The sequence below is a fragment of the Carcharhinus amblyrhynchos genome, chromosome 5, assembly GCF_965287045.1.
Source record: "Carcharhinus amblyrhynchos chromosome 5, sCarAmb.v2.hapA, whole genome shotgun sequence".
In the NCBI taxonomy this organism is placed as follows: Eukaryota; Metazoa; Chordata; class Chondrichthyes; order Carcharhiniformes; family Carcharhinidae; genus Carcharhinus; species Carcharhinus amblyrhynchos.
Genome location: NC_137328.1, coordinates 4067813 through 4081457, shown reverse-complemented (window position 1 = coordinate 4081457; position 13645 = coordinate 4067813). Strand labels below are relative to the sequence as shown.

At 43.7% G+C, this 13645-nt stretch overlaps 1 protein-coding gene across 4 annotated transcripts in view; it reads right to left on the bottom strand.

Annotated features, from left to right (window-relative positions):
• The window catches only part of LOC145342851 (tight junction protein 2-like), a 122860-nt gene that overhangs the window by 52711 nt on the left and 56504 nt on the right, over positions 1-13645 (bottom strand). For all 4 annotated transcript variants that reach the window (XM_080188365.1, XM_080188364.1, XM_080188363.1 and 1 more), the window contains exons 2-4: positions 11812-11865; positions 9636-9760; positions 64-166 (exon numbers count right to left, since the gene is read on the bottom strand). In XM_080188365.1, the coding sequence (XP_080044491.1) occupies positions 64-166; positions 9636-9760; positions 11812-11856 (273 nt within the window). In that variant the 5' untranslated portion in view covers positions 11857-11865. The remainder of the gene's footprint in view (positions 1-63; positions 167-9635; positions 9761-11811; positions 11866-13645) is intronic.

Genomic DNA, 13645 nt, shown 5'->3' with positions numbered 1-13645 from the left:
AAGAGATGCCAGGTGCCCTATACATTTCTATAATATTTACTCATGATTATAATCAGCACTTACTATTTGAGCTACTTTCCCACATTTTCTCAACTGTTGTACAGCAAAGGAATGAGGCACATTTTCCATGGGATAACCATTAACATTTATAACCCGGTCATTCTCCCTGTCAAGAGGAAAAAAAAAACACTCAATTACAGAGTACACAAAAATCCCTTCATAGTTCTGGCAAACATTGCTTAATTACATTCAGAAATAAAAGGAATTTAGAATGTTTGCTTGAAGTCAGAAATCTGACAAACACAAGTTCTTTCAATGCTCTTCAAGGGAGCTGCAATAAACAATTCTAATTCATTTCTAATTTGGAACACTGGATATTTTAGAAGTTTTGCAATTCCAGCCTCCTGTCATATTTCCATATTCTTATACGCTATACATGTCAGTCATGGCTCCATGAGTAATACTCGTACCTTTCAAGTCTGTAAGTTGTGGCTTCAAGTTACACAACACACAGACCTGCACAAAGCCTAGTCAGACACTTGGGTGTAGTACAGAGGGAGCAGCTGGACTGAGAAGCCACCTTTCTGGGTGAGATGTTAAACAAGGCCCCATCAAAAGTGGGCACAAAAATCCTATGGCATTACTTTCAAGAGCAGAAGAATTTTTGCCTGCTGTCCTGGCCAATATTTATCCCTCACCCAACATCACTGAAGCAGGTGATCCGATCACCACCTATTGGAGCTTGCTGTGCACAAACTGATTGTGTTTCATTTCCAGTGACTGGACATCATTGGGTGTAAAGCCCCTTGGGATGCCAGGAGTTCATAAAAGATATTGTTGAGGAGCAGAAGGACCTTGGGGTCCGGGTCCACAGGACTCTTAAATCGGCCTCGCAGGAGGAGGACGTGGTCAAGAAGGCATATGGTGTACTGGCCTTCATTAATCGAGGGATTGAGTTTAGGAGTTGGGAGGTAATGCTGCAACTTTATAAGACCCTTGTCAGACCCCACTTGGAGTACTGTGCGCAGTTCTGGTCCCCTCACTACAGGAAGGATGTGGAGGCTATTGAGAGGGTGCAGAGGAGATTTACAAGGATGTTGCCTGGATTGGGAGGCATGCCTTATGAAGATAGGTTGAGGGAGCTGGAACTCTTCTCCCTGGAGAGACGAAGGATGAGAGGCGACCTGATAGAGGTTTATAAAATGTTGAGAGGAATAGATAGGGTGGATTCTCGGAGGCTATTTCCCAGGGCTGAAATGGTCGCTACGAGAGGACACAGGTTTAGGGTGCTGGGGAGCAGGTACAGAGGAGATGTTAGGGGTAAGTTTTTCACTCAGAGGGTGGTGAGTGAGTGGAATCGGCTGCCGTCAGTGGTGGTGGAGGCGAACTCGCTGGGGTCTTTTAAAAGACTCCTGGATGAGTATATGGGATTTAATGGGATTGGGAGTTATAGATAGTTCTATGGCCTGGTAGGTATGGATGTGATCGGCACAACTTGTGGGCTGAAGGGCCTGTTTGTGCTGTTTAAAAAAAAAAATGCAAGTCTCTATATTCTTGCTGTAAAGCTTCAAATCTCTTATGTTTGTCACCATATATTTTCACCTCTGTGGCACAAAAGCAGATATTAAATGGACACAAAAATCTGGAAGCATATATTGGGGCTAACTCCAACAAGACTTCCCAGTTAGACTAAAAACCATGTGACAAAATGCAAAAAGTGTTTCATTTAAATTCCCCAAAAAGGCTAGCTTACAGACTTTCAAAATCACTTGTGTTATATCAGTTCAAAGTTTAACAAGGGTCCTACAAAACTCATTCAACACACACACACAGTTACCTGAAATACAACTGTCAGGTAAAAGCTGGTGTCAAACTTTCCCAGAGACATCTCTATAATACACAGGAGAATCTCAAGTCTGCTTACACTACTTACTCAAGATGTGGAATTGCCAGCGTTGGACTGGGTTAAACACAGTAAGAAGTCTCTCAACGCCAGGTTAAAGTCCAACAGGTTTATTTGGAATCACGAGCTTGCGGAGCACTGCTCCTTCATCAGGTGAGTCATCTGAGTGACTTTAATTTTCTGGTCCCTTAGCTGATATATGCTGTTCCACATTGCTTAAACTTGGCCACTTAAAAAAAAATGGACAGTCACGTCGCAGCGAGAGGGGGAAAAAAAAACAGTAACCCAATTGTACTTCAGATCAGCTGTAATGTTCGAACTGCTGCCAGCAACCAAGTTGCAGCAAAGGCAGGAATAAAAGACAAGGTAACTTGCTACGGTTTACTGAACTGTAGTGAGAGAGAAATAAAAAGGAGAAAAAGAGAGATAACAAAAGGGGAGAGAAGAGAGAACAAAGAGAGAGAACAAAAGGAGAGAAAAAAAAAGAGAGAGAGGCAGAGAAAAAAAGAGAGAGAGAGAGAGAGAGAGAGAGAGAGAGTCTTATTCATATTCTAAAGGCTATATACCATATCATATTCTAAAAACATGTTGCAGCATGAATGTCAACTATCCTGTTTAAAGCTCTAAGGTACAACGTCGCTCAGGAGTCACTCAATGATTAACACTGGTGGCCAACTCACTGCACTCAAGAACATATCCTGCTATAAAAATGATGGGGCTGCAACAATATTTAAAAAGTCTTATGTTTGCATTTCGAGGGCAGAGTTTTCCCCAACATCGCACAGGGTGTTGGAAGAGGCAAAAAGCCCTGTGAGAAACTCATCAGCTTCATAGACGCCTTTTCTCACCTAATCAAACAGCACTCTGCAATTTCCAAGTACTGGTGAGGATCATGTAGCCAGCTGGAGGGGCGGGGCCTATACACACTAGGATTCTGAAATCAGGGCGCCCCAATCTCAAAGTTAAATTAAAGGTCCTTACCCCCACTATGGACATTGTGTCCTCCCCCATTGGAGCAGGAAAACAATCCCCCCCCCTGCCCAATCCCCTTGTGTGTAAGGGCAACCCTGACCCAACTCCCTATATTGGGGCAATCCTCCTGCCTCTTTGCCCCTCCCCCCCAAAAAAATCACTGGCATCAACCCCACCCCATTCACCATTTTCATCCCCAATCCTGCCCCAGTGTTCTCGAGAAGCTGAATGGTCTTCTTGAATCGCTGTGAGGTAGGTACAACCACAGCGCTCTTAGGGACAGCTTTCCAGGAAAATAATTCAGGATTGTCAGAGGAAAGACAACAATATAACAGATGGAACATACTGTAAGGAGACATTTAGCATTCCCGAATCCAGGCTGGAATAGTCTTCCTGAAATTCAAAAGACCTTTTTGCAGAAGCGCAAAAATCAGGCCACAAGATCCTGATGACCCCTTGCCCTGGAAAGGGAGTGTCCCAGCTTTCCAAGATAAACAGTTGCATTTAAACTTTTTTGGTGTTTTATTAGTACCAGGCAAAGGATTAACCACTTCAAATTACAACGACGGCGATTGCTGGGAGCAGGCTAGAACCTCAATACCTTCGAGAAAAGCAAACTGAGAATCCCCTTGACAATCTGCTCCAGCTTCTTAACTTACACATCTGGGAGCCTTGCAGTAATGTGGAATTGTCATAGAATAAACAGTGTTAATATTAAAACAGATTACTAAACAGAATATCAATTATTAAAATGCAACTTTATTAATAGAAACCATTATGCATTAATATTGATTCGCAGGAGCTGTACTAAGCACTGTGTATTAATATATTCACGTATCCATTGGAAGTGTTGTCGTAGGTCACCAGCATGGGAAACTGCCGGAGTGGAACAGCAGCCTGGAGTGAACACCACCCTGTAGATAAAGCTCCATTATTTTTAGACCATAAAGACATTAGAGCAGAATTAGGCCACTCAGCCCATCAAGTCTGCTCCACCATTCAATCATGGCTAATTTTTTCTTATCCCCATAACCAAGAATCTCTCTCTCTCTCTCTCTGTCATAAAGAAACTCAATATTAACACTGTTATCCTACAACAATTCCACATTACTGCAAGGCTCCCAGATGTGTAAATTAAGAAACTGGAGCAGATTGTCAAGGGGATTCTCAGTTTGCTTTTCTCGAAGGTATTAGCGGTTCTAGCCTGCTCCCAGCAATCGCTATCGTTGTAATTTGAAGTGGTTAATTCTTTGCCTGGTACTAACAACATGCCAAAAAAAGTTTGAATGCAACTGTTCATCTTGGAAAGCTGGGACACTCCCTTTCTAGGGCGAGGGCCCATCAGGATCTTGTGGCCTGATTTTTGCGCTCTTGCAAAAGGTCTTTGAATTTAAAGGAAGACTATTCCGGACTGGATTTGGGAACGCTAACTGTCTCAGTATGGTCCATCCGTTTATATTGCTGTCTTTCCTGGCCTCCACAGCCTTCTACAGCAAAGACTTCCACAGATTCACCACTCTCCGGCTCAAGAAATTCCTCCCCGTCTCTGTTTTAAAAGGATCGTCCCTTCAGTCTGAGGTTGTGCCCTTTGGTTCTAGTTTTTAGTACCAGTGGAAACATCCTCTCCACGTCCACTCTATCCAGTACTCTGCAAGTTTCAATAAAACCCTCTTAAGTTTAATCCTCGTGCTTCCTATTGTTTATCAGAGAATGTTTAAAACTGGCAAGGAGGCTTCAGAACAGCATTTGCTTAGGCAGAGAGGAGGAAAATTAGCCAAAAAGTCTGCGAGACTTAGAAGTTCTTCACATGTGCTCTGGACATACACGGGCATGAATAATGATCCTCCACAGAGCAATGAGAGCACTGGCGGTGTTTAAAAAGCAGCTGAAGCTCAGATTGTTGCCCTGCTTAAGAGAAATAAAATCCAGGTAGCGGCTGGAAATAAAGTGTGCATACGAGGAAACTCAGTATTTTTGATTTAATTATTGTCATGTGTTAACATAGCACACAAGAAACAATACTTTTTATTATACAGAAAGCATACCGAACATAGAAGGAAAGGAGTGAGTGAGGAATGCAGTGTTACAGTCATAGCTAAACTAAAGGTCAACTTAAGTCCATTCAAAAGTCTGATGGCAGCAGGGAAGAAGCTATTCTTGAGTCGGTTGGTATGCAACCTCAGACTTTTGTATCTTTTTCCTGAAGGAAGGTAGAAGAGAGAGTGTCCATGGTGTGTGGTATTCTTAATTATGTTGGCTGCTTTGCCGAGGCAGTGGGAAGTGTAGACAGAGTCAATGGATGGGAGGCTGGTTTGTGTGATGGATTGGAAGAAAAACAGCAAGGGTTTTTGGCATCTTGAGTTGCTAGTATGGAAAACTGCAAGAATGAAGAAGCAGCCATGTTGTCAACACCACCCTGCGAGTAAAGTGGTGTTATTTTCAACCCTCCGTGTTTCCTCGTGCCAATTCTCTGATACACAATAGAAACTAAATACCTAAGTTGTCTTAATATAGTAAACCTCAAAATAATGAGAAAAAGGTTTGTTCATTGTCACAAGTATGCTTGCATTAACACTGCAATGAAGTTACTGCAAAATTCTGAGTCACCACAGTCCGGAGCCTGTTCAGGCACACCGAGGGAGAATTTAACACAGCCAAATGCGTGGGAGGAAATCCAACAGGGAGAATGTGCAAACTTCACATAAACAGTGACCCAAGCTGAGAATCGAACCCAGGTCCCTGGCGCTGTGAGGCAGCAGAGCTAACCACTGTGCCACTCTAGAAGTAGACACAGCATGGAAAGGTGCCAAGGTAGTGGGACCATTGAAAAACCGTCAAGTTTCACAAGAGTTTACTTGCTGCAGAAAGGCAAGATTTTCAGCCTGTTTGAGAGTGTGCTTGTGCTAAGAGGATTGGCATCTCTTGGCAATAAAAACCCAAAACGTAATCCTCACGAAGGGTTCCTGATCAGTCAGGGAAAGTATCCTCATATTGGGCTAAAGATGAGTGGGATGAAGGAGGGATTAATTGGACAATAGGCAAGATAGAGGCCCTCACTTAGTTTTGTTTCAGAATGCAAAGACAAAAAGGTGGTACAATCACAGTCAAGTAACCATTTTATGACTAATTTCACTCTGCATAGTCATCAGTAGGCTTAATTTTTGTACATCAAGCAGTGTAAACCGGACATTGACATAACCTGAGTATTCTCTGTTTTTGTTGCACAGAACAATAGCTGCTTTGTTCTGCCGTTCAGTAATATCACCCGGGGGTCAAGGACTACTGAAGCTTGACTTGGTTGAGTACAAGTAAAAAGAGAATGGTGGGATTTCTTTGCAGGAGTTTTGCAACCAATGTTAGTACCCAGTCAGGGGGTAAAGGGAGAGTTAACATTGTGTGACTAACCGCTGACCTTGTGCAAAACAACCAGTTTGACTGAGGGCTGGAACTGAAGGGGAATGTAAAATGCTGACTACTTCATTCATGCCATTTTGGGAAAAGGTGATTCATGGTGGCCTAGACCCCTAATTGATTATAATTAACCAAGCATTCACTAGACTAGGAATCCACCAAGTACAAATAACCTTACTGCACATTCAGATGACTAGTGCCCCACCTTGGGTTCTTTGTCATTTTTTAAAAAATATCTGGTTAACTTTTAGAATTAGAATTAAAAAAGGTACACGGTAAAGTTGTGGTCTACATGCCCGAGCAGGTTGGGTGGCACAATGGTTAGCACTGCTGCCTCACAGTGCCAGGGAACTGGGTATGAATCCAGCTTCAGCTCATTGTGTGGAGTTTGCATGTTTCCCCCCCCTCCCCATGTCTGTGTGGGTTTCCTCAGTTCTCTGGTTTCCTCCCACAGTCCAAAGGTGTGTGGGTTAGGTGGATTGGCCATGCTAAATTGCCCCTCAGGGGGACTAGTTGGGTAAATACGTGGGGTTACGGGAATAGGACTGGGTGGGTTGGTTGTCAATGCAGGATTGATGGGCCGAATGGCCTCCTTCTGCACTGTAGGGATTCTATGAACTCCCTAACCCTCTCCATCTCCTCTCTATTTTAAGACTTGTCGTAGCCTATCCTTTTGACTAGACGATTGGTCAAATGTCTCAATATCCCCTTGTTTTTCTGATGTCAATTTAGTTTGAAAATTGTTCCTGTGAAAATGCCTAGGGATATTTTACTAGGTTCACCAGTTCCAACTCTTCAAGTATAAGCTCTGTACATGCTTAAATTTCCTTCACGGGATGTGGTCGTCGCTGCATATAGAATCCCTACAGTGCAGAAGAAGGAGGCCATTCAGCCCATTGAGTCTGCACCGACCACAAGTTGCAATGGGATTTTCAACACAAGGATGGGGAAAATCCTGACAAAACAAAATCCCACAAATTAAGGAATGGAAAAACAATGGAATTCAGTATAGTGGAGATCACATAGCACAGAGGAGACCATTCAGCCCATCATGCCTGTGCTAGCTCTTTGAAAAGAGATATCCAATTAATACAACTCCCCTGTTATTTTCATTATTGTCATATGGTTTAGTAAACAGTGAAAAGTATTGTTTCTTGCGTGCTATTCGGACAAAACATACTGTTCATAGAGAAGGAAAGAAGAAGAGAGTGCAGAATGTAGTGTTAGTCTTGGTTGTTGAGAAAGATCAACTTTTCACCATCCTTCAGAATACAACAACTTGCTGCATAAACATGTCTCTCCACATTTCACCGCCCCCCCCCCCCATATTCGTTTGCCAACTATCTTGTCAGAACTGGAGTGCACTCTAATAGTTGAGCACATTTTGAAACATCTCCATTACCACATTTTAAATCCAAAGCCTTTTAGAAATCACGTGCAAGTCAGCGGACAAGTTGATACAACAACATTCTTCAAGCTCAAAGCAAAACTACTGCAGATGCTGGATTTCAGAAATAAAAAACAGATCGTGAGATAAACTCAGCAGGCCCGGCAGTGAGCGAGAGCGCCAGGGACCTGGGTTTGATTCTGGCCTTGAGCGATTGTGTGAAGTTTGCACGTTCTCCCTGCGTCTGCCTGAGTTTTCCTCCAGGTGCTCCAGTTTCCTCCCGCAATCCAAAAGATGTGGGGGGGGTCAGGTACGTTGGCCACGTTAAGTGTAGTGTTACAGTGATTGGAGTGGGATGCTCTTTTCGGCGAGTCAGTGCAGTCACAATGGGCCAGATGTCCTCCTACGGTTCCAGATGATGGGATCTTCTGGCCCTGGCAACAGCGACCCCCTCCCCCCGCCATGGGTTCCCTGGCAACAGAAGGTGCAAACAACCAGAAAGCCCCATCACCAGCGGCAGGTCCAGAAGATCCTGCCGACAGCGAGCCAACTCCACTACCGCAAAACACACCGAGGCTGCAGAAAATCCTGCCCACCATTTTGGGCCCACAACAAGATCAACCTGAAACATCTCTCTCCACAGATGCTGCCTAATCTGAGAATTTTCAGCACCTTCTGTTCTTATTACATTTGTCCAACTCTTGCCTGAAGTGATGCCACATCTAATCGCTGACGAATGATCGCTGAATGAGAGATTTAAAATTTGGTGGAGACTGGAGTTACAAAGCAATTTGTCATTTTGCAACAAGTTAATCTTGTGGAATTTAAGAGATTTGATAATACTATACCAAACAATGTCTTTACACAAATTTTAGTCACTGGCATTAGTAAATCTTTGAAAGTATAGGGAAAAAAAAAATCCCTCTTATTGCAATGTTCAAACTACATACAACTGCATTCAGCAGCTCACTACAGTCTAAAGAAAGTGGGAAGGGAGATCACTGTTCTTAATAATTTATTTGAAGGATATATTTTTGATCAGGAATCTGAAGAATTCTCCAATTCTTTGAAATTGCTACAGGATTCTTTCACATCCACTTGAGGGGGGTCACAGACTGGGCCCCTGTTTAACTCCAAATCCCAGAAACAGCAATTCCAACAATGCAGTATTACTGCAGTGCAGCTTGAGGATGCAACTGGAACCCTTTTTTGTTAAAAAGAAAGTCATTTTATGGGATGTGGGAGTTGCTGACTAGGGCACAATTTATCGCCCATCCCTCGATGCCCGACAGAAGGTAATGGTGGGCCGCATTCTTGAATCGCTGCAGTCCCTCTGGTAAGGAAGGGAGATTTTGGCCCAGTGGCAGTGAAGGAACAGTTAATGTATTTCCAAGTCAAGATGGTGAGTGACTCGGAGGGGAACCCCCCGGGATAGTGGTGTTCCCAGGCATCTGCTGCTCTTGTCATTCTGGATGGTAGTGGATTTGGAAGGAGTTGCATAAGGAACCTTGGTGAGTTCCTGCAGTGCATCTTGTAGATGGTGCACACGGCTATCATGTTCTTTGGTGGTGGTGGGAGTGAAGGGGTAGCAATCAGGCAGGGCTGCTTTATCCCGAATGGTATTGAGCTTCCCAAACGTCGTTGGAGCTGCAGTCATCCAGGCGAGTGGAACATATTCCGTTACACTCCTGACTTGTGCCTTATAAAGGGTGGACAGGATTTTGGAGGGGCGGGTGGTGGAGTCTTCAGCACAGGGTTCCCAGCCTCAGAGACACACACAGAGTAACACACAGCACTCGTTCTTTTGTTTAAAATCACATGTTGCAAGTTTACTTGAACCGCTTTTCATCATTGAATCCACACCCACATTTTTTAAAACATGGGTATTATACAACCACCACCACCCCTCCCCCCCCCCACACCCCCACACGCGTGCACCAAAGCACCACAACTTCTACTCACTGCAGTAGTCCATCTGCTGGGCCTCCTTCCAAAACATCCGAGATAATAATGGACGTTTCACCGTTCTCAAAGTTGGGGTTATCTCTCCCTCCAGACACTGCGATACCAAAGCCCCTCTTGGAGTCCTAACCAATTGGGGAAAAGAAGGGGGAGGGAAAAAGGTAACACATTTTACAAAACATTTACCTGCGCACACAAATTAAAAAATTGAGATAAAGTAGTTAAAGAACAAAATTTCAGACGCTCAGTAACTGAACTTCGATCGCTGCAGACAGATACAATTATTTCTGAAAACCGCAATAAAAAATAGATAACAGTTGGGTTAGCCACAAGTAAAATCAAGTGGGGTGGTTTTTGATTTATCTCTAGTGATCAGGAACAAAGTGTACAGAGGGCACTGAACGTCAAAGGGATTATAGATAGTCTGAGTAGGTGAGGGTCAGGCAGATAGGGTACCACATTGGTAGCAACAACAGCAAAATGGACCATTGTTTAAAATGATAAAAAACTGCAGCATGCAGAAGGAGCTGGGTGTCCTTGTGAATGAATCGCAAAATGTTGGTTTGCAGGTAAGGCAGCAAACGGAATTTTGTCCTTCATTGCTAGAGGGATGGAGTTTAAAAACAGCGAGGGTTATATTGCAGCTGTGTAAGGTGCTGGTGAGGCCACACCTGGAGTACTGTGTACAGTTTTGGTCTCCTTACTTGAGAAAGGATGTACTGGCACAGGAAGGGGTGCAGAGGAGATTCACAAGGTTGATTCTGGAGTTGAGGGTTGGCTTATGAGGAGAGACAGAATAGACTGGGGCTATACTCATTGGAATTCAGAAGAATGAGACGAGATGTGTTGGGGTGGGGTGGGGTGGGGGAAAAAAAGAGGTTTGAAGGTGGAGGAGAGGGTAAAATAAATCTCAGAAACATAAGATTATGAAGGGAATCAATAATATAGAAGCAGGGAAGTTGTTTCCACTGTTTGGGTAAACTAGGGGGCATAGCCTCAAAATAACAGGGAGCAGATTTAGGACTGAGTTGAGGAGGAACTTCTTCACACAAAGATGTGAATCTATGGAATTCCCTGCCCAGTGAAGCAGTTGAGGCTACCTCGTTGAATGTTTTTAAGATGGGATAGATTTTCGAACAGTAAAGGAATTAAGGGTTATGGTGAGCGGGCGGGTAAGTGGAGCTGAGTCCACAAAAAGATCAGCCGTGATCTTATTGAATGGCGGAGCAGGCTCGAGGGGCCAGATGGCCGACTCCTGCTCCTGGTTCTTTTCAAGTGAAACTCACCACTTAGCAGTTTGATCTCCTTTATTATGGGCAGACCTGGAACTGAAGATTTCCTGTAGCAGGATGATGTGCCACCTTGTAACTTTACAACACAGGGTTGCTGCACTGATACGTCACTTTTGTAAAAAAAAACTTATTTGCAGGTTACACGTGCTGCTGAGAAAACCAATATTTAAGCTCATCCTTAATTGCCTTTGAGAAGTTGGTGGGGAGCTGCGTTGTCTATTATAACCGAGTGTCTTGTCTGGCCATTCCAGAGGTAGCTAACATTGCTGTGGGTCAGGAGTCACATGTAGGCCAGACAGGGCAAGGATGGCAGATTTCCTTTGAGTGAAGGAGATGGATTTTCTTTTTTTGAGTTCAGTTCAGTAGTTTCATGGTCACCATTACTAATACAAATCTAGAATATTAAATTAACCAATTTCAGATTTCCCTGCTGCAGTGGGATTTGAACTCATGTTCAACTGCAGATTAGTCCAGCTCTCTGGATTACCAGTCAAGTAGCATTTGGCTGTGTGAGAAAGAGGGGAGGGGGTGTTTGAAAAAAAAATTAAACCTGTGTACGGGGGCTACGAATTTCTAAATGTGACTTTATTCCAAGCATTTGGTTAAAAGGTTAATTACAAATGTACAAAAAAACTGAAGCCATTGACAGGGTAAGTGAACAGGGCCATTAGGCAATGCTTAAATACAACAGGATTGCTAAGAAAACACTTCAAAAACCACAGATTGAACTAAAACAATAAAGTTTAAGATCATTTAGCAGCATTTAACAGAGGTTAAATTCACTTTGATATAGTTTTTCAACATAGGCTCGAGCCCACCCCATCACTCAAATTCATCCGGGTCTGTATCAGAATTCAAACCAAAATAAAGGGAAAAACTCTTACTTTTTGTAAAGTCACAGTGAACTGCTCCCATATCACCTCCTCCATTACCGTGGTCTGTGGAAAAACAGAAACACTCTCAACATCAGCATAACGCAAGATAAAAGTACTAACAACACACTTCAGGGCAGCACAGTGGTTAGCACTGCAGCCTCTGCGCCAGAGACCCAGGTTCAATTCAAGTCACTGTTTGTGCAAACTCTGCACATTCTCCATGTCTGCGTGGGTTTCCTCCAGATCTCCCCCCTCCCCCAGTCCAAAACATGTGGGGGTTAGGTGGACTGGCCATGCTAACTTGACTCTAGTGCCAGGGGGATTGGTAGGGTAAATGTGTGGGGTTATGGGAATAGGGCCTGGGTGGGATAGTTGTTGGTGCAGCTTGATGGGCCAAACGGCCTTCTGCACTATAGGGAAATTTAAAAAGAAAAACACACAGATCATTTCAATCTAACTGACCCAAGTCAATATTTATGTTCCACACCAGTTTCCTCCTACCCTATATCATCTTGCTCCATCAGCAAATCCTTCTATTCCAGGTGTTTATTTAGCTTCCATTTAAAATGCACTTCAACCTCTCCTTGTGGTAGTTATTTCCACATTCTCTCCAGTCTCTAGGAGCTTCTCCTGAATCTCCTTTTGAATCAGTGATCACCTTAGACCATTTCTACTCTCCCCAACAAGTAGAAAACATCTTCTCCAAATTTACTCTCTCAAACCATCTTAAAGACGTTAAAATCTAGCTCCTTCAACCTTCCCTTTTCTTGGGAAAAAGAGCCCCATCCTGTTCAGATAGTTATAACCACTCCATCCTCATCATCATCCTTGGAAATCTTCCCCGCACCTTCCCTAGTGTCTTTTATACTCTTTGTACAAGATCCCAACTGAATAGTGCACCAAGTGTGGTCTAAATAACATGCTGTACAATTTTACAGCAACTTCTCTGCTTCATACTAGGACTGGGATGGGGATAATGTCCTGCATCTTTCGAGCAGCGTTACAAAAGGAATCAGCCTTTAAACAAAGCAGATAAGGATATCTGAGTTCTTCCATCCCTATCCCTCAAAATATTTCACCCAAGGTAGTGTGATGCTGTCTCAAGATATCAACCACCCAAAAGCATTCCCAAATCCCAAAAGAGGACAACTTTGCTTGCAAAGAGCAACAACCTATACGAATCCCACTCCAGGGACCTAAGCACAAAATACAGGCTGACCCTCCCAGGGTGGTACAACACTCCCTCAGTACTGTCCCTGTTGCCATTAAACAGAGCCCCCATTTGCCCACTGGAGGCAAGTGTAAAGAATCCCTTGACTTTCTGATGAGACGGAGGGTTCGCCCCAATATCCTGGCCACCAACATCAGCTCACCTGGTCATTCCCACATTGCTGAGTCTTGTTGTGTAACATTACAAATTAATATTTGTATTCTGCCAACATTACACGGCCAGTGTTAGCTAAACTGGGCATGAGCTGCGAAAAAAAAAATCGCAATCTTGATTATGTGAACTTATAACTACAACTCTTACACACCCCCAAGCAGCTGATGAGCATTCTAGGATGTGTGTGCTGTATATACGGAGGCCTGAATTCTCCGACTTGCCCGCGGCTGGGATTCCCTGGTCCCGCTGCGGTGAATGGAGTTTTGGCTTGGCACCAAATTCTCTGTTCTTACTGGCAGCAAGGTGTGTGATCCTGCCAGAATCCTTTACAAAGGCACTGCTAAGTGTGGTTATTGTAGTAATATAGGAAACATGGCCGCTGAGTGTTTTCGGGGGTCACGAAAAGGTGCCATATAAATGCAAGTTCTTCCTTTACTTATGTGGGCGGCGCAGTGGTTA